General features: G+C 32.0%; 2 protein-coding genes and 1 long non-coding RNA gene across 3 annotated transcripts; all 3 read left to right on the top strand.

The window, feature by feature from the left end:
* The first annotated feature begins 184 nt into the window (after positions 1–184).
* LOC140955159 (uncharacterized) lies at positions 185–793 on the top strand. The gene has a single exon (XM_073406962.1). The coding sequence runs from the start codon at positions 185–187 to the stop codon at positions 791–793; it is 609 nt and encodes a 202-aa protein (XP_073263063.1).
* Positions 794–3439: 2646 nt separating this feature from the next.
* On the top strand, positions 3440–6934 carry LOC140955013 (uncharacterized). Its single transcript, XR_012168741.1, has 3 exons — positions 3440–4325; positions 6276–6474; positions 6597–6934. It is a non-coding gene; the product is annotated as an uncharacterized lncRNA (long non-coding RNA).
* Positions 6935–15539: 8605 nt separating this feature from the next.
* On the top strand, positions 15540–22161 carry LOC118045277 (TMV resistance protein N-like). Its single transcript, XM_073406854.1, is given in 8 exon segments — positions 15540–15946; positions 16064–16559; positions 16703–17795; positions 17894–18169; positions 18277–19170; positions 19461–19517; positions 19519–20083; positions 21632–22161. Coding segments are annotated over 8 exon segments (3513 nt in total). The 5' UTR covers positions 15540–15867; the 3' UTR covers positions 21685–22161.
* Positions 22162–25618: the final 3457 nt, after the last annotated feature.

Below are 25618 nucleotides of genomic sequence, written 5' to 3'. Positions count from 1 at the left end.
CATTATTATTATTATTTTATTTTAAAAAATAAATATCATCTTTAATAATATTTTTTATTTTTCTTATTTAATCTAAAAAATTAAATTAATATTATCTTTAATAATATTTTTTATTAAATATTTAAAGTCTGATTGGTTTTATTTTTTTATTTCTTGATTTTATGATAATGTATTTATACAGGCAATGTGCAACGGTCGTCACCGGTATTGTATTCACGACATTCGTAGTGAGATGCCAAATTGGATGAGCTACAGTGGAGAAGGATACGCATTGTCATTCCATTTACCTCCAGTTTTCCATGGCTTAGTTCTTTGGATGAAAGATTATTATTACTTAGACATTTTTATTATTATAAGAAATAAAAGCAACAATATTCATTTGTTTAAAGGTCCTGGAGCACCAAGAATTGAGGGAAGGCTAATATACCTAAATAGAAGTGAAATGACAACGGGATGGATGAGATACATAAGTAGAAGTGAAATGGCAATGGAAGATTACTGTGCAGATGACGAATTGGAACTATACTTTTATTACGAATGGTGGGAAGCTCTGCACATTAACGAATGTGGTGTCCATGTGATAGCAGGAAAGTCAGATTCATTTGAAGAGTTAGAAGTGGGAAAACATACAGTGATGCCTTCACCACCGACATATCATCTGCTTCTTCATCCCACTTGTGGTTCAATCACAGCGTCTACACCTAAGCAATGGAGTGACTTTTTATTTACGAAGCTGCAAGGACATGCCCTCGATTTAGGGTTTGTTGGTAAGAACCCCGATGACGAAATCTAATTTAGAAAATAATTAATTTGTCCTTGTAATCTTAGAAAATAGTATTTAATCCTTATGTTTTCATATTTATCTATGATTTAATGAGTTGATTGAAATTGGCAAGTGAGTTTACTCACATATTGTTATATTGGTTTTGAGTTCAAATAGATGTTTAAAAAGGGAGTTTTTCATGAATGCAACCCTTCGTGTATTCAATATGAATGATGGGAGATTTTAATATCTTGTGAATGCATTCATTTTTAATATCTTGTTTTTCGCTGATATCATAATCTTGGAGGATGCCAATGATACCAAAGTGAAGAATACATCTCACAATCACCAAAATTCAAAGTAAAGTAACGGAGAATAAAATGTGATAACAATGAATGATCACTCAACCACAGCGAATCTTACACTTTGAAAACACTTCCAGGCAGATAAAATAGCATTGGTTTTATTCAGCTTAGGCATCAACAACAACATGTTGCATCAGTGTATAGCTGTTATAACAAACAAGTGTACAATTTGTTTTCTCCAACCTTCCAGCATTATTCTCCCGAGCATATAGGCAACCGAATGTATAGGCAAATTCTGTGAGCTATTCTGTCAGCTCAAGATTAGGCAATTCTGTTAGCTCTGTTCTCTTTCGTTATATATAGACCTGATTGATTGATTCAATAGAATAAGCAATTTTGTTAGCTCTGTTCTTTCTTTTTTTTCTGTTAGCGGCCTAAACTCCATTAAAACTTACCTTCATCAACTATCTAGCCTGGAAATTTCAATTCCAAACTCTACTCATAGGATATGATCTCCTTCAATTCATTGATGGATCACTTTCCTGTCCAGCATCAAATCTTCAAGGAACCACTACACACTATGGATGAGACAGGATGAACTACTTCTCAATGCCATTCTTGGTTCTCTTTCACCTACAATAATGTCGTTCATTGCTCAAGCACAAACATCAATGGAAGCCTGGACAATATTGGCCGATACATATGCCAAACCATCTTGTGACAGAATCAAGCAAGTGAAAAACCAATTAAAACAAATCACAAAGGGATCGATGGGTGTCTCTGAGTTCCTTCAGACCATGAAAGCCCGAGATGATGAGCTTGCCATTCTTGGAGCACTAGTTGATATTGAAGATCTCTTAGAAAGAATTCTTGAGGGACTTGGTGCTGAATACAAAGAATTGGCTAGGGCAGTACAAGCTCGAGATACTCCAATCTCCTTTGATGAGCTACATAAAAAACTTCTAAACTTTGAAGCATCTCTGCAAAATACCAATAACACTGCCCAAGCCTATTTTCCTGCCTTTGCTCATATAGCTAACTGTGCCTATACTGGCTCCCGTCACTTGCCACACTCAACCTCTTCCTCTGGCAAAAACACAGGCTGGCATTCATCATCCAATACTAACAACAGCAATATAGGTTGGCGCTCGTCCAACACATATAATAATTGGCTTTCTACCTCTCCACAACCTGGATCTCACAACTCTCAAAAGCCATACCTTGGTTTTTACTAAATCTACAGAATCCAAGGATGTACAACTAAGTACTGTCGCTCTTTCAAATTCATACCTATTGCAGCACCCAACAACATCACTTCAGCAATGTCAAACTCACCCTTGCAACCAAAAGCACACTTTGCTACCAACTCTAACCACAATCCAGCTTGGCTGTGAGATAGTGGTGCTTCTCATCATGTTACCTCCGATTTAAACAACCTCTCAATTCATGCTCCAATTCATGCTCCATACAATGGATCTAACGACATTATGATTGGAGATGGCACAGGACTTCCAATAACACAAACTGGTTCTACCTCTCTTCACAACTCCAATACTCAGTTTTCTTTGACCAATGTTCTCTGTGTAGCCAACATTGCAAGAAATTTAATTTCCATTTCTAAATTCTGCATTTCAAGCAATGCTTCCATTGAATTCTTACAATTTATTTTTCTTGTCAAGATCTTCACACAGGAGCAATGCTTTTGATGGGTAAAGCTAAGGATGGTGTTTATGAGTGGCCAACTTCCACACCTCTATTTGCCTTTTCCACCATCTAAACCACCTCATTCAACTGACATCACCGATTTGGACATCCTACTCTTCCTATTCTAAATCATGTCATCTCTAAAAACAAACTTGGTTTATCTTCTTCCAGTGTTTAAAATTTGTCTTGTACTGCATGTCATTGCAATAAGAGTTACAAACTTTCGTTTTCCAAATCAACAATTACTTCCACCCGCCCCTTTCAAATCATCTTTTCAGATGTATGGACTTCACCAATTATATCTTCTGATGGTTTTAAGTATTGTGTCTTTTTTGTTGATCATTTCATAAGTATATTTGGCTTTATCCTTTAAAACAAAAATCACAAGTAAAATACATATTCCTTAGATTCAAAGCCATTACAAAAAAACACTTCAATCAAAACATTCATACATTGTACTCTAATAATGACGGTGAGTATATTGGGCTTGCTAACCTTCTTACGTTTCATGATATCTCTCACCTTATCACTCCACCTCACACACCTAAACAAAATGGTTTTTCTAAACAGAAACACCTCCACATTGTTAAAATAGGTCTCACTCTCCTCTCTCATGCTTCTATTTAAGTTATTGGCCATATGCATTTTCTACAGCAGTCTACTTAATTAATAGGATGCCAACACAAACATTAAATATGTTTTCTCCTTACAAAAAAACTTTGATTCACCTCCCAATTACTCCAAACTCACGGTTTTTCGTTGTCTCTGCTATTCTTGGCTTTGTCCATATACCTCTCATAAATTGGAACCTAGTTCTAAACCATGTATCTTTTTTAGGTATTCTCTAACTCAAAGTGCCTATCTTTGCTATGATCCATCAACGTTAAAAATTTTTGTTTCAAGGCATGTCAAGTTTATTGAATCAATTTTCCCTTTTAAATCAACTCTTACACAAGCTCAACGACCCGAATCATCCACAGTCTCTACATGTCTACCACCAATTATCGAACTCAGCACTGTCACTCCAGCACTCATACCACCATCTGTAGGTGGCCCTCACCAGCAACTCAGCAATGAAGCTCCAACAGTCACACACGTTACAACCCCTGACTCTGAAACTTCTCCACTCAACACAACCATTATCCAAAACCAGACACCTCAAATAAGTACCACAAATAACCTACCAACAGCTACCCAATCGAACCATCCCATACAAACAAGGGCCAAGAATAACATTCACGAACCTCTTCAAAAACTGAATCTTCACACCTCGTTATCCAAGAATTCTGATCTTGAACCCATGACATAAGCACAGGCACTCAAAGATCCAAAATGGCATCAAGCCATGTCAGAAGCATATAATGCTCTTATTCGAAATGGAACCTGGCAACTCCTACCTCCTAACTCTAGTCAAGGGATTTCATCAACGCCCAGTCATTGACTATTATGACACCTTCAGTCCAATCATCTCAGGGGGATAGGTGTAAGGAGTGTACTGAATTAAGCAAAAACTTGTTGCATCCATAGTCTTACAGCTATTACTTGCGCTTAAGGTAACAATATTTTTTTTTCTAAATTAAATATCAATAATTTTTGTATGAATTGTAAATCCAGGTATAGTTTTGGGTTTTCTAATCAAAACTTTGGACTAAAATTAATAATAAAATAAGGACCAAAGATAACAGTATGTAAATCTAGGGACCAAAGATAATACAACTGCATTGACCGGAGATTTCACTCGAATTTTGAGTAGAAATTAAAATTCTATCAAATTCTCTACTTTATTAGTGTTCAATTTTTTTTCTTTTTTTTTCATATATTTTCCAACTATTTAGAGAACTTTTATGTCATTAATGATGCTCCTGGTTTCAACGTTTTACACTGCTTGAGTCCTCAAGAACACTATTAGATGCTATAAAACAAGAGATATATGAATATTTTGGAGTGTGGTAGATCTAGTGTTTTAAAATAACAAAATAAGGTTTGTTGAGGCTTATCTTGGAACCTCGCTTTGGGATTAATTGACGAGAATGAGAGAATCCTATGCAAATTATACAAAATTTATTATTAATCATCAATATTGAATAATGACTTATTTTCGAATATAAGTTATGTTTGAAATAAAATTGGTAAAATTAAAAGACATGAAACACAATTAATGATGACATTGTATATTTGGAGACTAAATTGATGTTTTTCAATTTAAACACAATCAAGTAGGCCTAGGCCACATTGATTCAGTTAAAAATAAATCTGATTTGGTTTAGGTATCAACAACATGTTGCATCCACAGTCTTACCACTACATTTTAATTACTTCTAAAAAATTTTAATTTTTTTTTATAATTACACTCCATCAGCAACTACCTCTCGAAATTAAGTAATGGCGGCAGAACTATTGTGAGATCAGAGAGAATGGGGGCTAAACTGGTGCAATTGAATAACCAGAGGTGACTTCCAGTCTACTGACATAGCCATTTTGTTTTTTTGATAGATCAGCCTAGTATATTTTAAATTAGTTTTTTTCCCTTTCCTAAAGAGAAAACATTGCCACTCCATATCAGCATGATCACTTCGAGTCCGTTTGTCGTGGTAATAATAAAAACTCGATTTACTGTGCATGGGACCCACGCAACTTTTGCGTTCAAAACGCCGAAAATAAAAAGCATACAAAACCTGCTTCTCATCACTGTAGCTGATAAATAATACCGAACAGTGCAATTCACTGGACTGTTCACAATGAATTGCACTGTTCATGCACTGCTCGTATTAATTTGTACTGTTCACTGTAGCTGATATAACTGTTCACGCACTGTTCACACTTCACTGCGTTTTTTTTTGTTTTTTTATTTTAATAGTTGTATTAATTTTTTTAAAAAAAATACTAGTTTAGAGAATTAAATTTATTCGCGATGTGAGCAATATTTTTTTCTTGAAAAACTAGTATAGAGTCAATTAAATTTACTCGCACAATAATATTAATTTTATATCTGATAATATTTTATCTAATTTTATTACACGCTTAAAAAGTTATGAAAACTGTAGTTTTTATCGGATGAATTTTGTACGTAATGAAATTATAAATAGTTTAATGGAATAATAAAAAATATTTTATATAAAGTATTATTTTTTTCATGATGTAATAAGAGTAATTAATTTTACAATATTTAAATTTAAAACCATTAATATTAATATATATTTTTTAAAATTATTTTATAACCTCAATTTCAAAAGCATTCTTAACCAAACACATTAAACTACTTTTTTTTTCAACCTCAATTTCAACCACAGTTTTAACCAAACATCTATTTTTTCAAATCAACCTCAACTAAAAGTACTTTTTATAAAACAACTTTTTTCAAACCACAACCACAACAGCTACCGCAATACCAAACACACTCTTCATATTTGTAAGGATTTTCCAATCTAATAAAGTGGCCAAAATTTGTTTAGATTTCTAGCTAAATACAATATCATAATTGATGCTTTTTTTCTATGCTGCAGGCGTTCAGTTATTATAGAGGGTATTGTTTCTGAGTTTCAAAGAGGGATGAAAAGTTCTAACATATATACTGATATTGATAGTGAAGAAGGAGCAAAAATATTTAAAATTCTTGAGACATCAGCTGAACGAGAAGTCCTAATGGCAGAGATGAGTCCACAGCAACTAGCATCATTTGCCTCTTATCAATCAAAACTAGAGGTAGGTTCACCTGATGTGTTGAATAAAGCAAATTTAAAATGCTTAATTGACTCGCTATCCATCAGTTGAAACATTGGTCTATATGTAGAAAGAGATATTAATAACAGGAAGTCTGACTTTAGGCGACAAGGTAACTGGACATGGAGAAAGCAATTGGGAAAGCTTTACAAGATGCTGGCTTAGGGGAGAGAGAAGTGACAGAGAAGGGTAGTTGGGTTAATCTAATTATTAAAGAAGGCTTAATATCAAATTGGAACCCGACAGAGAAGCAGGCTAATCTAATTGCTCAGTTCTGCTTCCATTTCTCATGCCTTTTAGCTCTGTATACTGTGCTGTTTGCATTTGAATGGATCCACCTTTGTATGCTTATATAACTAAAGATTATGTATGTTGCATCCTTCGTTTCAGCAATGTTCTGTATTCTATGCCTCTTAGGTTTTTATTGAGATTAGGGATTCTATTGTAGCTATTGTTTTTCTCCTTTTATTATAACAAAGTAATATTTATGGATGAATTTTCGTATAGATAAAGTAAGTCCTTTAATCAAATTTTAGATTGATCATCCTCTATGTGTTAAGAGTAAATGTTAATTTATAAAATAATAAATATGTTTAGTCTCGATTATCTGTTTGATACTCGTTAAAAAACTAGTCATGAGGCATGACATGTATTCGTTTACAAAACTAAGCCTAGTAGCAAAGAGGCCTGCTTATTATGCCTTTAGCTGAGACTGCAGTAGAAATAAGTAGGCCTGATCAATTGGACTAAATTTTTGTTTTGAGAAACACTTTTTTCCTTTGTGAGAAAAAGCAAGTTCAAAAAAAAAAAAAACAGAGAGCAAAAATTTGAAAAAAAGAAGATAAAAAAGAAAAACGCTTTAGTTTTTGCTTTTAGGTAGCTTTTTTTCGCTTTCTTTACCTATATTGGCGCTATAAAGTTTTTTTTTATTAAGGTTTGGTTAACAAACACTTCTTTCATCCTCACTGGCCCTATAAAGCTATTGCTGTTTTTTTCTCGGGGAGGATCTCAAGCAGTAAGATCTCAGCAGAGGTGGTCCGAGCTTTGTCTGCTCTGTCCTGTTCTTGCATTCTTCGTAGCAGACTCGATGTTCATAGCTTTCCTGGAGCTTGGGAACCTCCAGTTTAGACAGCCTTATTGTTTTCAGTTTATCTTTCTGTGTGATGTTATGTTAGGTTTTCATGTGATGGCAGAACAAACTCATGTTCTGATTAATTATATCAGCTCTTTTCAAAAAAATAAAAATAAATAAAGCTATTGCTGTTGATAGCTTTTGCTGGGTTGATCTCTTTGGTTTATCTCTATCTTTCTGGACCTCGTTATGGCCGTTTGATTGGAATTGATAATGCTACAAGCACTTTTACAAATTTGACAGCAGCAAGGGTGTTAATCTGCACAACTCGGAAGGAGAATATTCTTTCCGACGAGAATAGTATTGACAATGTTGTTGTTTCATTGTCTGGGAAAGTACTTAGGGAGTTGCCAGCCCTAGCTAGCCCTAGAGGATTTTCAACACACTATGCAGCCATTTGAATGTGTCAAAGATGATGGTGATTCGGGTATTTTTGATGATGCTTGTTAGTTCTTTAATGAATGCACTGCAAGAATGAATTCTGCAAAGATATAGGACTGTGAGTTTGTTTCTCATTCTCAAGCTAAATTGTGAGAATATGATTATAGTTGATTTTTAAAATATTTTTTATTTTATAATATATTAAAATAATATTTTTTATTTTTAAAAAATTTATTTTTGATATTAACATATAATCTCAAAAATTAAAAATATATTAATTTAAAAAAAATAAAAAAATAATAATTTTTTTAAAAATATTTTTAAAATGTAATACCGAACAGCTGCGGGTCATGTGAAGGCAAAAAGAGCCATGGGGTATTTCAGGTATTATATAGCATATAATATTCACTATATAAATACTATAAATAAAAATCTTTTAAAATAATCTAAAAAACACGTTGTAATTTGGAGGAAAGGAAATGTTTGTGGCAGGAGCTTATTACACTAAAATCATCAAAATATCAAAGTCTATTTCCAAATACTATTTTTACAGTTTATATATATATTTTTGAAGTTTCGTAGAATAATAGTCTAATAATGTTTTTAATATTTAAAAATTAAAAAAATACAGTGTAGCTGTTTTTGCATAAATTCAAAAGTTAAGGACTTCTCTGTGCTTCGTAAAATACCTCACAATAAAGTTAATATATAATAGCACAAGAAAGAACCAAGTTAATAAATAATAGCATATCTTACACCGCATTAACATAGGCATATTTTAAAGTATGATTATAATTATTTGTTAAAATATTTTTATTCGAAAATATATTAGAATAATATATTTTTTATTTTTTAAAAATTATTTTTAATATTAATGTATCAAAATAATTTAAAAATACTAAAAAATACATTAATTTAAAAATAAATAAATAAATTTAAAAAATTAAATTTTTTAAAAAATATTTTTAAAATATAAAAACAAACCAAGCAGGGAGAGAAAAACGGTTCAAGACATGAAAATAATGTTAACGCGTGGACCAAGTTTTTGCAACCAAATTCCAGTACACGCTTGAGAAATGGTGTTATCGTGAGCCATCGCTTGATGTTGATTGTTTCTGAAAGCAAGAGCACAGAGTGAAGAACGGTCCAAGAGAGAACAATAATGTTAGCGCGTGGACCCACTTATCGTTAGCCATGGCTTGATCTTGATTGTTTCTGAAAGCACTTGCGAGCAATCTTGTTTTTTCAATGCTGCCATTTAGCTGGTGGAGTACTGTAGCTTTTCCACATGTCATGAGTCTCCACCGCATCCATAATGTTAGCGCGTGGACCTGGTTGTTGCAACCACCACGAAATTACCACTCGAAATTCCTTGATCTTTCTGTGTATATTATTAGAAAAACTTTTATTGACTGATTTAGCATGTGTTTGGTATTTTAGTAATTATTATAGTTGTAGTTTGAAAAAAATTATTTTATAAAAAATATTTTTAGTTTAGGTTGATTTAAAAAATTATATGCTTGATTAAAACTATAATTAAAATTAAAATTATATAAAAAAATAATTTAATATGTTTAATTAATAATATAATTTACAATGACCTTGTGAATGGACTATCCGAATACGTTAGTGAGACAGAATATAATGAGGGAGAAGACGAAGAGAGTTTATATGAAGAAAATAACAAATAAATTAAGATTAAAGTAATGAGTTTTGAAGGGTTAATGATGATATTAGTGTCTCCTCCAGTGATTCAGAGATTATGGCATCAAATGTCCACATATCACATTATATATTAGCATGTTTGAGAGTGTGGTTCTAGTTGTTTTTTAAAGTGTTTTTTAAAATATTTTTCATTTTAAAATATATAAAAAAATATTTTAAAAAAAAAAATTAATTTTAATATCAGCATATTAAAATGATTTAAAAACATAAAAATATATTAATTTAAAAAAATTAAAACTTTTTTAATTTTTTTTTAAAATATTTTTGAAACACAGTACTAAACAGTTGCTAGTGATGTGAAGGTAAAAGAAGCCATGGGTATTTCATATATCATATTGGCACTAAATAAAAACCTTTTAAAAATAACTTAAATAACACGTCGTAATTTGGAGGATGGGAAATGTTTGTGGCAGGAGCTTATTATACTAAAAATCATCAAATATCAAAGTATATTTCCAAATACTATTTCTACAGTTGATATATATATATATATATAACTTTATAGAAAAATTATTTTTTAAAAATAGAAAAACTAGAAAAGCCTATAATATTGAATAAAAATAAAAATAGAAATTTAATCAACATTAATTTCTTATCTTCAATAAAAATTTGGGTTTATTATTCGGGTAAGACAAACTCTGTATTTTAAAATACTATTACCAAAAAATCCATCAAGACAACAGTATCATTCAAATGTTAATAATAGAATAACTTTTACATTTTCTTGAAGTTTCGTAGAATAGCAGTCGAATAATGTTTTTAATATTTAAAATTTAAAAAAGTAAAGTGTAACTGTTTTGCATAAATTTAAAAGTTTGGACTTGTCTTAATGTATTTGAAAGTGTGGTTTGATTATTTTTTAAAGTATTTTTTATTTGGAAATATATTAAAATAATATTTTTTTTATTTTTTAAAAATTATTTTTAACATTAATGATTTAAAAATATTAAAAAATATATTAATTTAAAAAAAATTAAATTTTTTTAAAAATATTTTTAAAACATAAAAATAAATTGATAGATAAAAATTGTTCAAGACAGAACAATAATGTTAACGGGACCAAGTTGTTGTAACCAAATTCCAGTAGTCGCTTGAGAAATCGTGAGCCATCGCTTGATATTGATTGTTTCTGAAAGCAAGAGCACAGAGTGAAGAACGGTCCAAGAGAGAACAATAATGTTAGCGCGTGGACCCACTTATCGTTAGCCATGGCTTGATCTTGATTGTTTCTGAAAGCACTTGCGAGCAATCTTGTTTTTTCAATGCTGCCGTTTAGCAAGTGGAGTTCTGTAGCTTGTCCACATGTCATCAAATCATATGGCGCCCATTGATAGATAGAATGGTGTGTTGAAGCAAAATCATATGGCCCATTGATAGCATAACGCGTGGACCACCACGAAGTTACCTTTTACCTCTTTTATAATTATGATTATTGCATTGCTTATAGTTTGAAAGAAAGATGATGAACATTTTTTAGTGAATTAACTTCAATTCAAAATAATAAAATAAGGTTTGTTGAGGCTCATGGATTAATTAACAAGAATAAAAAAAATCTATGTAAATTATACAAAATCTATTATTAATCATCGATATTTATTATTGATCAATCAATATTGCATAATAATTTATTTTTTAGTATAAAACTATGTGTCAAATAAAATCAATAAAAGACATGGTACACAATTAATTATGGCATTGTATATAAAAATGATTAAATTGAAAATTTTCAATTATCTTTAAACATATCATGATATATCTAAATTATAAAAAAATATTTATTTTTCTGATATAGATAATAATAACAAATTAGATAATAATAACCAGAAAAGAAGAATTAATTTGAATAAATAGTACCAGCTCCTATTATGATATATCTAGAGACGAAGTTCGGAGAATAGAATGAAGTCAAATATTCTTAATAAATTGAAAAAAAGATAAAAAGAAATAAAAAAATGTTCTTAATAAATATAAAAGATGGGTGAAATTAGAGAACAAGAAAGAGATATAGAATCTCTCTGTAGGATTTCTAATAACTTAATTATATTATAATTTCTTCCCTAAAATTATTCAAAATATAGTATTAGAATTACATAATTCTAGGTTTTAATATATAATTAAAAAGTTTTTCATGAGCCAAATAATAAAAATATTGTATAAATGTTTTGAATGAATTGTTAACGCAGGGACTGTTTTGGGTCCCTGACTTGGCTTATTTGATTTGAATATATTATTTGATTAGTCTATTTATAGGTTTAGTCTATTATTGCTGCCTTGCATTGACTGGAACTCGAAATTTCCTGTAATATACACAGGAAATTTCCTGGTGCTAAACTTCAAAGAATTTATTTTCTTTTCCTTTTGTATTTTCTCATTTTCTTGGCATGCGCGCAGCTGCATCAAGGAAAAAACGTTTCAGAAAGAATCCAATCGATGAATGCGATATATTCTCATTGGTCACAGCCATCTATGTTGTTTACAGAATTCAAATGGTTAGACAGAAAGGATCATTAACAAAAAGAATGGACCTTGAGTGATTAATTGGAACCTCGCTCAGTGATTAATTGACGAGAATAAAAAATTCATGTGCAAATTATACAAAATTTATTATTGATCATCGATATTTTATTATTGATCATTAACATTGAATAATGGCTTATTTTCTAGTAATGTTATGAGAAGCAGCAGAGTCAAGAGGTCATCTCTGATCTTGTGGACCGGAAGTAGTTGCATAGTTAGTCGTAACCTCTGATCAATGGAGTCGTGGGTAAGACGTGGCCTATTTGAGTGGTACCGATTGGTTGAAGACTTGCAGTTGTCTTTGAATGGACCGACCTTGAGGGATTTTATTGTGGCCTGGAGACCGAGAACATCCATTAGTCTTATTTGAACCCTTCGGGTGAGACCCACCATATGAAATAAAGTTCTGTTTGTGGTGATAAGAATAATTTGCAGAGGCCACAAGCTGATGAGTTGAAGATTCCAAACGCCGCAGGTAACTGTCATGCCCCTCAAGAATATCGTGAAGCTCTTCAAAAGTTAGAAGAGGTGTAGCAATTATTCTTATTGGAGAATATGCTCTGATACCATATAGAAACTGAAGCTCCACATGATTTCAATGGAAAAACCTATTTATTACATATGGATGTTTGCTATAATTTGCAAGAATATAATTTGCAATGAATGAAAAGATTCGTAATAGCTGAAATGATGAACTTGGATAGTAATCTGTTGCTTAACTGTGCAGAATTGATACAAAATTGATGCAGTCTTCCTTAATACTTTCAACCTTTTACACTGATCGAATCCTCTAGAAAACTATTAGATGCTATAAAGCAAGAGAGGAATATATTTTGGAGTGCCATAGGTATTATGTTTTAAAATCCTTTTTTTTTTAGAAATGTATTAAAATTTATTTTTCTAAATTTATTTTTAATATTAACACATCAAACTAATCTAAAAAAATTAAAAAAATTAATTTAAAACAATAAAACATTAGCAACCACCATGAAATTACCACTCTAAATTCCAGCTCAATAATATATTCTTTAGCAATTATTGCTGGCTCTTTGACAATTATTGCATTTCTAATAATTTGCAAGAAAACATACTTTCTCAATTTCCTTTTTTTTTTTTAACTATACTCAATCTGCCATGAAATTACCAATAAATAAATTCCAGCTCAATATTTTCCAATACGCGCTTGAGAAATATTCTTGCTTTTTTTTTTTCCAGTACGTGTTATCCTATTATCTTTATAATTATAGTTATTGTATTGCTAATAATTTGCAAGAAAGAATATTCTTTCTCTGAAAAAGGGCTTGAGAAAACCCTAAGCATAGTAGATAATCTCTTATAGAAATCTATTTATTAAATAATCAAATATCAAAGTCTGTTTCCAGAAACAACTAAATAGAAAAAAATTTATTTTTTAAATAGAAAAACCAGAGAGCTTGATAATATTTAATAAAAAAATAAAATAGAAAAATTATTCCTTTTTAAGTAGAAAAAATTATAAAGATTTAATAATACTGAATAAGAAAAATTAAAATTTCTAAACTAAATTAAAAAAATAAAAATAACTGAGAAAAATATTTATTATCCTAATAGTTCTTATATTAAAATCCCATTTATCATATTTTATATTTATCAAAAATAATAATAATTTGTGACGTGAACTAAAGCTATATGCGAAAACAAGAAAAAAAAGTATTAAAAACAAATTCAGCTGTGATTAACAGATTAACTATGGAAAGATGATGAATATTTTTTTGTAAATTGATTTCAATTTAAAATAACTAGAAAGAAGTTAATTAGGATTTCTTCCTTGAAATTATTAAAAATATAGTATTAGAATTATACAATGCTAGGTTTTATTATATAATTTTTAATATTATTAAAGAGTCTCTCTTGAACCAAATAATAAAGATATTATATAACTCTTTTGTATGAATTGTAAATCTAGGGACAGTTTTGGGTTTTCCAATCAGAACTTCAGACTAAAATTAATAAAAAAATAAGGATCAAATATAACGGTATGTAAATCTAGGGACCAAAGATAATACAACTGCATTGACTGGAGATTTCACTTAGAATTTCTAGTATATTACAAAGGAAATTTCCTGTGCTTTTTCATGTACATGTATTGAAAAATTACCGTTGACTAACCAACTTGCTATGTATTTGTTGCTCGAAATTTCGTAGCAATTTACGGAGAAAATTTCTTTGTGGTCTCTCTTGTACATTATTAGAAAAACTATCATTGACTGATTGACTTGCAAAAGTATTTGCAAGAAAACTAAAGAATTAGATTTTTAAAAAAAACTTTAATTATTAAAAACATCCAATTATTTTTTTTAATCAAGAATAAAACATCAACTTTTTATATAATAGCTAAATAAATCTAATAAAATAAATCAGAAATAACTAGTAAGTAATGCAAAAATAATTAGAAAATAAATATATTTCCTTAATTTGAGTATGTTTTCTATCTTGATTGACCGACTTGCTAAGTATTTGTAAGGCATAAAGGAATTTCACTTTAAAAGTCTTGTTTGATATTTGTCTTACTTTTACTATTTTACTTCAAAGTTTCAATTCCATATTATTTACAATGTATATGTTATTTGATTAATCTGATAATAGGATATTGTAAGCATTGACTCGAAATTACCATTCGAAATTCTGGACTGGAAACTGACTTAAATGCTAGCTACCAACCCCTTTTGCTTGATCTATAGGGAGATAATCAGGGTAGAAAATGTGTTTTCTTACTTCAAGATCGTTGAAAATACGCTCAAGATTATGGGAAGGTGTTTTGTTTTTGCTAGGAGGATCAATTGGTAGCTGGGACTAGGACCAAATGAGGAGAAAAGAGTTAGCTTTCCATGTATGTTTAAGAAAACCCAGATTTCTGCAGATTTTAAAGACAAAACGATGTCATTTTTGTTGTTCTTTGAATATCAAAATTTGTTCTCCCCTTTTCTAGGCAAAACGCACCATTTTAATCAGTGTGAAAAGGTGTCGTTTTGCTTTTGGTTTTCTTTATTTGGAATAATGCTAAACGCACCGTTTAGAACTACGCTAAATGCACCATTTTAGCACCTTTTTTGCTTCGGTCCCTAGACTTTCAATGCTTTTATTTTGATTAATTTTCAACTCTTTTCCTTAATTTATTTTAATTTCTCTGTTTCTTTCATTTCAGTCGTTGATTCTTCCAATCTTCATTTTTAAGCCGAATTGATTCCAAACTTCAATTTTCTTTTCCAATTAAACCTCTAATTGATTTTTTAAATTCGCTATTTATTTCAAACTCATCATAAGAAGTTGAATAACTTGAATATAGGCTTCTACCACTCATCAACTATCCCTGGAGAGACCAAATATAATATTGTTCACCATTAAACACTGGATTTGCAAATGCAGTATTACTTGAAGTAAACATAGAAATAATAAAAAACAAATAACTAGTGTTTATGCTCGTCTTTCTCTGTGTTTAACACTTAGAATAGAACAATAAAGGAGGGGCAGACGCTCAGTGAGGACATCCTCCAGCTCATCTGATCCAGCTCAAGTGGTTGCAACGTTCAGATAGATAATCATTTACCAGTTCATCCTATATCATTCTATTCAATTTAGAAATGCAGAAAGAAAAACGCAAGCAATCCAAAGATGAAGAAAACGATTCATCCTCGCGAAAGAGAAGAAAAGCTGACCTCAGTAAGCCTATATAGAGAATACAATTAACCTCATTTCAATATCATAGCTTTGGAATTTCATAGCTAACTCTTTGTTATATTGCTCCATTGGTAATTGACTGTGCCTTGATTTCTGCAGCTGAAATGACAGAGCCAGAGTCTTCTCATTCTAGACCAGAAGGGGCCTATGATGTCTTCCTGAGTTTTAGAGGAGAAGATACCCGCAAGACATTTGTAGATCATCTATATACTGCCTTAGTCCAAGCAGGAATCCACACTTTTCGAGATGATGATGAACTTCCTAGAGGAGAAGAAATCTCCGAGCATCTTCTCGAGGCAATTCGAGAATCAAAGATATCCATAGTTGTCTTCTCAAAAGGATATGCTTCTTCTAGATGGTGTCTCAATGAACTTGTAGAGATTCTTAAGTGCAAAAACAGGAAAACCGGTCAGATTGTTATTCCTATATTCTATGACATTGATCCTTCATATGTGAGAAAACAGAATGGCAGTTTTGCAGAAGCATTTGTTAAACATGAAGAGCGTTTTGAAGAGAAGTTGGTGAAGGAGTGGAGAAAAGCTCTTGAGGAGGCTGGAAATCTATCTGGATGGAATCTCAATGATATGGCAAATGGGTATTCCTTTTCTCTCTAAGATTCACATGCACACGTTTATGGAGTAATTTTAAATTACATTTTTCAATGTGAAATAATAAAATATTTCTTTTTAGCATACTTAATTGACTTGCTATCGATGACTTGCTTTTTTCTATGAGCAGGCATGAAGCAAAATTTATCAAAGAGATTATCAAGGATGTGTTCAATAAATTAAGTCGCGAGTACTTATCTGTTCCTGAGCACCTAGTACGTATGGATCTTGCTCCCGTTATTTTTTACTTTCTAAGTACTGCAACAGATGATGTACGCATTGCGGGCATACATGGGATGCCAGGAATAGGAAAGACGACAATAGCAAAAGTTGTATTTAATCAACTCTGCTATAGATTCGAGGGAAGCTGCTTTCTTTCGAATATCAATGAAACATCAAAACAATTCAATGGTCTGGCTCTTTTACAAAAGCAACTTCTTCTTGATATTTTAAAACAAGATGTTGCTAACATCAATTGTGTCGATAGAGGAAAGGTTGTGATCAAAGAGCGACTTTGTCGCAAAAGAGTTCTTGTTGTTGCTGATGATGTGGCTCGTAAGGACCAGCTAAATGCTTTGATGGGAGAGCGAAGTTGGTTTGGTCCCGGAAGTAGAGTGATTATTACAACAAGAGATTCAAGTGTTCTACTTAAAGCAGATCAAACATATCAGATCGAAGAATTGAAACCATATGAGTCCCTTCAGCTTTTCCGATGGCATGCCTTGAGGGACACAAAGCCAACAGAAGATTATATTGAGCTTTCGAAGGATGCAGTTGATTACTGTGGAGGAATTCCTTTGGCTCTTGAGGTTATGGGTGCTTGTCTGTCCGGGAAAAACAGAGATGGTTGGAAATCTGTAATTGACAAATTGAGAAGAATTCCAAACCGCGATATTCAAGGAAAGCTTAGAATAAGTTTTGACGCACTGGACGGTGAAGAACTACAAAATGCATTCCTTGACATCGCTTGCTTCTTTATTGATAGAAAGAAAGAGTACGTCGCAAAAGTGCTAGGAGCCCGTTGCGGTTACAATCCAGAAGTTGATTTGGAAACTCTCCGTGAAAGGTCTCTGATTAAAGTATTGGGAGAGACGGTAACCATGCATGATCTATTACGAGACATGGGAACGGAGATCGTTCGTGAATCGTCTCCAAAAGAACCTGGAAAGAGGACCAGAATTTGGAATCAAGAGGATGCATGGAATCTACTTGAGCAGCAGAAGGTAAGAGCTCAATGCATACACGAAAGCATAGGCATGCGTATTTTCTAGTCAAACTTATTACAAATAATTGTATGAAAGTTGTATTGTTTTTTGTTTAGGGTACAGATGTTGTAGAGGGTCTTGCACTGGATGTTAGAGCATCAAAAGCTAAATCACTTAGCGCAAGATCATTTGCAAAAATGAAATGCTTAAATTTACTCCAAATCAATGGAGTACATCTCACCGGATCCTTCAAACTGCTTTCTAAAGAGTTGATGTGGATTTGTTGGCTTCAATGTCCTTTGAAATATTTGCCATCTGATTTTATCTTGGATAATCTAGTTGTTCTTGATACACAGTACAGTAACCTTAAAGAACTATGGAAGGGAGAAAAGGTGCGAAACATCTTACAATCCCCAAAATTTCTCCATTATGTAATTTATATTTACATGTTATGATTTTCTATGATTAATTTTCATTATTTTGCCCTTTATTATGACAGATTCTCAACAAGTTAAAAATCCTCAATCTCAGTCATTCTCAAAACCTTATTAAAACACCTAACTTGTACAGTTCAAGTCTAGAGAAACTAATTCTGAAAGGTTGCTCTAGTTTAGTTGAGGTGCATCAATCAATTGGAAATTTGACGAGCCTCATTTTCTTGAATCTGAAGGGATGTTGTAGTCTGAAGATTCTTCCTGAAAGCGTTGGCAATGTAAAGTCTCTTGAAATTCTAAATATTTCTGGGTGTTCACAATTTGAGAAATTGCCAGAATGCATGGGTGATATGGAATCCTTAACCGAGTTGCTAGCTGATGGAATTGAAAATGAACAAATTCTCTCTTCAATTGGAAAATTAAAGTATGTCAGAAGGTTATCATTGTGTGGATACAGTTCAGCTCCACCAAGTTCTTTGATTTCAGCAGGTGTTTTGAATTGGAAACGTTGGCTGCCAGCATCTTTCATTGAATGGATATCAGTGAAACGTCTTGAGCTTTCTAATTGTGGTTTGTCTGATCACGCAATTAACTGTGTTGATTTTAGGGGTTTGTCCGCTCTAAAAGAATTGAATCTAGATGGAAACAAATTCTCTAGCCTGCCTTCTGGGATCGGCTTCCTTCCCAAGCTAGAGTACTTGACTCTTAATGCATGTAAATATCTTGTATCAATCTCAGATCTTCCCTCAAGTTTATACTGTTTGGATGCATGTAATTGCAAATCATTGAAAAGAGTAAGAATACCAATCGAGTCAATGAAAGAACTAGATATAAGACTACATGAAAGTCATTCGTTAGAAGAGATTCAGGGCATCGAAGGTTTAAGTAATAGTTTATGGCATATTCTTGTTGATGACCACAATCATTCACCGAATAGATTACAGAAGAGCATTGTTGAGGTATTATTTTTTTTAATCTTTATTGCACAAGAAGAAACACACACAATTGACACATACATTGTTTAATATCTAAAATCTCAGCATTTCTTGAAATCAATATGTATATAGGCAATAATCATTATTATTATTATTTTATTTAAAAAAATAAATATCATCTTTAATAATATTTTTTATTTTTCTTATTTAATCTAAAAAATTAAATATCATCTTTAATAATATTTTTATTAAATATTTAAAGTCTGATTGGTTTTATTTTTATTTCTTGATTTTCTGATAATATATTTATACAGGCAATGTGCAACGGTCATCACCGGTATTGTATTTCCAACATGCCTGGTAAGATGCCAAAACTGGTTGAGGTATAGTGGAGAAGGATGCTCATTGTCATTCCATATACCTCCACTCTTCCAAGGCTTAGTTCTTTGGGTTGTCCGTCCACTTGATCATTGTTACTCACGGTCTGACACTAAGGTTTTTATTAATATAAGAAATAAAAGCAACGATATTCAATTGTTTGAATGGCAGCTCCCGTATGATTCATTTCAAACTCTCATGTCACTGTCACCTGAGGGATGGATAAGATACATAAGTAGAAGTGAAATGGCAATGGAAGATTACTGTGGAGATGATGAATTGGAACTATACATGTATGCAGAGCCAACAGAGTATGCAGTGCGCATGGGTCATTCATGGAAACCAAGTGTTACAAAATGTGGGGTCCATGTGATCGCAGGGAAGTCAGATTCATTTGAAGAGTCGGCAGTGGAAAGAGATACAATGATGTCTTCACCATCGCCATATCATCTGCTTTCTCATCCTCATTGTGGTTCAGTCACAGCGTCTACACCTAAGCAATGGAGTGACTTTTTATTTGCGAAGCTGCAAGGACATGGCCTCGATTTAAACCTTCTTGGTAAGAATACATATTTCATTTAGTTATTTTTATTATATTCTATTTAATTTATGAGATTAAATATTATCTTTAATGATTTTATTATTATATTTAATCTAAAAAATTGAAAATCATTTTTAATAATAAAAAAATTAAATATTTAAGGCTTTTTGGTAAGAATACATATTTCCTTTAGTTATTTCTATTTTATTCTATTTAATTTAAGAGATTAAATATCATCTTTAATTGTTACATTTTTCTTATTTAATCTAAAAATTTAAATATTATCTTTAACAATATTTTTTAATAAATATTTAGAGTCTCCTTGGTTTTATTTGTTTTCTTGATTTTATGATAATATTTTTCTTATTTAATATAAAAAATAAATATTATCTTTAATAATTAGATCTATCGAATATCACTTAAAAAATAAATTATAACTTTAATAATTATGTTTTGAAAAACAAAAAAGCCAACAGTCACTAACATATTTTATTAAAATCACTTTAGTTTATATAGAAAATATTGAAAACTAATTTTTGTTTATTTACATTAAAATAAAAAATTGAATAATGTTTTTATATTTTATTTCAAACTCGATATTTTAAAACAAAAGATGTGATATTAACCTTTTTTTATTATAAAGTAAGTTTTTTAATTAAAAGTGATGGGAATTTGTTCCTGATAACAAAATACATGTACAATCATGCACATCTAACCTTCTTTTCAAACTTGAAAGTTCTTCTAATTTGATGGTTTTTATCATAGTTTTGAAACCCGGCCCGACGGGTTGACCCGGGACCCGGCCGACCCGGGCCTGAGGCCAGGCCGGGTCTAAGTAAAAAACAGCTGGGGATTTGGCCCGGTAAAACCCGGTCGACCCGGGTAAACCCGGATGAGACCCGGCCTTATTTTTTTTTGCCAACTGTCTTGCTTTTCGTCTCTCCTTCCATGGCAACTGTCTTGCCCAAGGTTTTTGTATACACTGTCTATCATTTTATTTTCTCTACACAATAAAAGAAAAAAAAGGGAAAAACAAGTGAAATCAGAGGGCTAATATCAGCAATAGTAGCCTCATTTTCCTTTTCTCAATCAAATTTTGTTTTTTTTTGCTGATGGCCCTTTTAGTTTCTCTCCTTTCTCTTCTTCAAACCCTTCTCCTTCCCCTCAATCTTTTTCTTCATCTTCTTCTTCTGTGCAATCTCAGCCATTCACTTTGCCTCAATCAACGACGGCGGCTAATTTAGAGCTCCTAGGAATGGTCACCCACGAACAACACTACTGGGTTTGATATGAGGCTTTAGAGAGAGGTGCTAAGGTTTTGAGAGAGTAATTCTCTTCCTCTCATGCTAAAAAGATTGAAACTTTTCAAGGTGTCCACAAGTACAGTTTGTAAGGGTGCTTGTACGTTTTTGTGTTTTTGGTGGTGGGATTCATAAAAAATTTATGGAAATGGATTTTCGTTTTTGGAATTGGAATTTGATTTTCTTTATTGAGTTTCTTTGTTGGGTTTTTAATTGGGGGTATTTTTGTAAAATTTCTTACCATATTTTTTTGTTCTCGTACAAGAAATGACAGCATCAACGTGGATGGGATACAACTATACAGATCATGGGATATGACAAGCAAAATTAATTACGTTGCCTAAACTCAAAGTTGTCTTTTTGGAGCATTTGCTTTAATGAGGAGTTGAAATCCAATAGTTTTTTTTTTTTTTTGGTTGACCCGGGTTAACTGGGGTCAACCCATCTGACCCGTGACCCGATCATTAAACCGGGTCGACCACCGGGTCGGGTTTAAAAACTATGGTTTTTATGGTTACAAAGGACCTGGATTGTTGAGCTAGCACAAGATCATTTTGGAGGATACCTGGATGCTTGAACTTACTCCAAATCAGTACAGTATTTATGTCTTACAAGTTGGATTTGAAGATCATTTTCCAAACTTGAAAGTTTATTGAATGCTCTTTGAAATCTTTTTCATCCGCTTTCAAATTGGACGACCTAGTTGTTATTATCCATGATGTAATTTATACATTTGATGAATATTGTTTCATTTTTTTTTCTCACTTCTTCTATGTATTCTCCAAAAGATGAAAATCTTTGATCTTAGTTAGAAATAAATTGGTTTTCTAGGAAGAAATTAATAGTTGAGATATACTATTTGAGTTGATTCTTCATTGTTTAATGTTATGATATATTTAAGATAATTGATGAAAACTAATAATACATAGGAAATTTCTGAAACCATCCGTAATTAGTCTAATAAGTGTCATAACCCAATTTTGACCATTTTTATTTTTATTTTAATTATTATTATTATTTTATTTATTGAAAATGATAAAAAATGATAATAATGATGAAAAACAAGTAAAATGAAATAAATAAAGAATAAATTAAAAATTTAGGTTAAGGGCAACATGATTGGAAATTTTAGGGGTTTAATTAAACTTTGAAATTAATCTAATTAATCCAATCAAGGGCTTAATTGGAGAATTGATAAGTTTTGAGACTTAATTGAGCTTGGAATTAATTTAATTAATCCAATCAAGGATTTAATTGGAGAATTGATAAGTTTTGAGACTTAATTGAGATTGATATTAATTTAATTAATGAAATCAAGGGCTTAATTGAAAGATTATCAAAGTATAGGGCTGCGTCTGGTTAAATTGGCAAGAAATTAAAACCCAAGGACCAATGTGTAAATTGCGCTGAGATTCAGGGGTTCACTTACAATTTAACCAAGGACTGGACTGCCAAAATTCAAAATGTCAAGGATCAAAATGAAATTAGCCATGTCCATCAACACTGTTCATCTTCTTCTTCACTCGACCGAACAAAAACGGATGCATCGCCATTACTCCTGCAATAACAACCAATTTATTACCTGGTAACGGTGGCATCCTGTAGCTATAAAGCCAGAGAAAACAAGGAGGCTAGGGGGAGAATAAAAAAAAAGCAGAGGCGAACAAGGAGGAAAGAAAAGGACCGGGAAACAGAACCAGGGAAGATTCTGGTCCATCAACCAGCAGCACCTCGTGCTTTTACCACCATCGTCTTCGTCTTGAACGGAGAAAACTGGACAGAGAAACCGGAGAGAAAAGCAGAGGAACGACGCAGAGACAAGGAGCAGCCCCACCATCGTCTTTGTCCCTTCATCTCAGCCCATCGGACGAAAGCACAAAGGAGACGCAAACTCAGCCCATCGGACGAAAGCGCAGAGACGAGAACCGGAGTTGACCATTGTCTTCACAGTCTTCAGCAACCAGCCTCCAGAACCAGAGGCAGCAGAACAAAGAATCACAAAAGAAAGGGGATGACACCGAGAACGTGGTAGAACCAGAGACAGAGGACGGAGACCAAAAAAAAAAGACAGAAAGAAAGACGAGAGGATGAAGAAGAAAAACAAGACGAAGCAGATTTGAGCGTCCGATTCGATCAGCAACCTCACGTCTTCATCGCCATCGTCTTCGTCTCAGAACCAGAGCTTGTCAGGAAGACGCCACAGCAAAAGAGACGAAGAAGAAATCCAGAAAGCAAGAAAAAAAATGAAAACCAGAGAGAGAACATAGGAGAATACGGTTAGCCAGCACACCTTCGCCATCGTCTTCGACGTCTCCAGACCAGGTAAGTTCTGCATTTCCATCTTGCAATTATAATCACGTAGTTACTGTCTGAAGCCATTTTTAATTCACCACCCACTGTTCATTGTTTAATTCACTGCTTGTGCATGCACACGCGTGAATAAGATCCTCGTGACTGCTGCCCGTCAATGACTAGGCTGGGCCGGCTGGGTCCAGCCCAGTCCAAAAAAAAAATAAAAAAAATATAAAAAAATATGTATGCATGAAAAAAAATAATATAAATTTATTGGTTTATTCACTGACGCCAGAGTCAAGAATAAAAATGTCGGTTTAAATTTATATTATTTTTATTCATTGTATTTTTATTGTATTTAGCTAGAAAAATAAAAAAACATGTGCATGCGTAAAAATAAATTTATTTTTATTTTTTTATTCACTTGCGCTAGAGTAGAGAATAAAAATATTGATCTAATTTTTTTTCGTAGCTACAAATTTTTACCAACGCCAGAGTTTGAATTATCCGTAGTTGAATATTCACTGGCGCTAGAGTCAGGAATATTAGAATAAACCATCAGAGCATAAACCAATAAAAATTTAGCAATTTAAGACAAAATCAGCAATGTAGTCTGTCTCAGGCAGAACGTTTAAGGGGTGATAATATCTTCTCTTTTACGTAACCAATCTCGTACCATAGAATCTCTGTTGACCAATTAGGGTTCCTAGTGACCATAATACTAGGTGACAACTCCTTAAACAAGATATTTTCTCCTAAAAGAACAAGATGCCAAAAATCTATTCTTTTTCCATAATTAATTCAAGAGAATTATTTTTAGTGGCTGCCGCGATGTCGGGTGCGACAATAAGTAAAGCGTTGTTAGTTTTGACTATAAGATCTTGCTATGTATTATTGCATGGTTTTTATATTTTTTTTTGCATTTCTTCTTTTCTATATACAACTTTTGTTTTTCTTGCAAGTTTATCATTAGCTTCATGGCACCAACACTAATTAATAATAAATCTTGGACTATTTAAAAAACATAAACATCTTTAAAATACCAAACTTGAATTGCTCAAACCTAAAGAAACCCTATGACAATAATCTAATTTAGAAAATAATTAGTTCATCCTTTCTAAGAAAATAGTATTTAATTCTTATGTTTTTATATCCATTTATGATTTAATGTGTTCATTGAAATTGACAATTGAGTTTACTCACATATTGTTATATTGGTTTTAAGTTCAAATAGATGTTTAAAAAGGGAGTTTTTTTCATGAATGCAACCCTTCATGTATTCAATATGAATGATGGGAGATTTTAATGTCTTGTGAATGCATTCATTTATATATGGATGATTTTGCTAAGAATTGACTGGTAGAAAACTTAATTTAGATATAAAAACTGAAGAGAGAACAATAAATAGCTAAGAATTGATATGAAAAAAATAATTTCAAGGCCATTTGTATCTTGAAAACACAATCTTAATAATCTTAATGTGAGGAGTGATTTCATCTTAGTACAGCATTTCATTGGGCCTTTGGTTACTCGAATTCATCTTAGTACAACATTTCATTCTTAAAATGATGGTAAATCAGAAATAACCATCTGATACTTGAAGATCTGTTGAAGATATTGGGCCTCTGGAAATTTTGAAGAGAATTGGAGCAGTTGCTTATGGATTAGCTCTTCCATCCATTATTAATTCTATTATCAATTATGTTATTTGTAAATAAAAAATTTTAAGGTATTATTTTGATAAATATTTGAGAAATATTGATTATCTATTATTAGGCTTGCTATTGATTTATTCAATACACTGAGTGCATTAGTCTTCTATTTGTTCTTATTTCGTAACAGGAGTCCCTCAAATATTCTGGCCACAGCAATATTTTAGGTGGATTGTATGGGGCCTGCAACCACTATATTTTATGCCATGCAATATTTTGTCCTAGAACCCTTGGCCCTCTAAATTACC

This window comes from Populus alba, chromosome 19 (assembly GCF_005239225.2).
Source record: "Populus alba chromosome 19, ASM523922v2, whole genome shotgun sequence".
Classification (NCBI taxonomy): Eukaryota; Viridiplantae; Streptophyta; class Magnoliopsida; order Malpighiales; family Salicaceae; genus Populus; species Populus alba.
This window is presented reverse-complemented; position numbering and strand designations above follow the sequence as displayed.

Excerpts from the sequence above, each read along its gene's own strand:
- LOC140955159 (XM_073406962.1), top strand. The coding sequence starts at position 185 with ATGTGCAACGGTCGTCACCGGTATTGTATTCACGACATTCGTAGTGAG.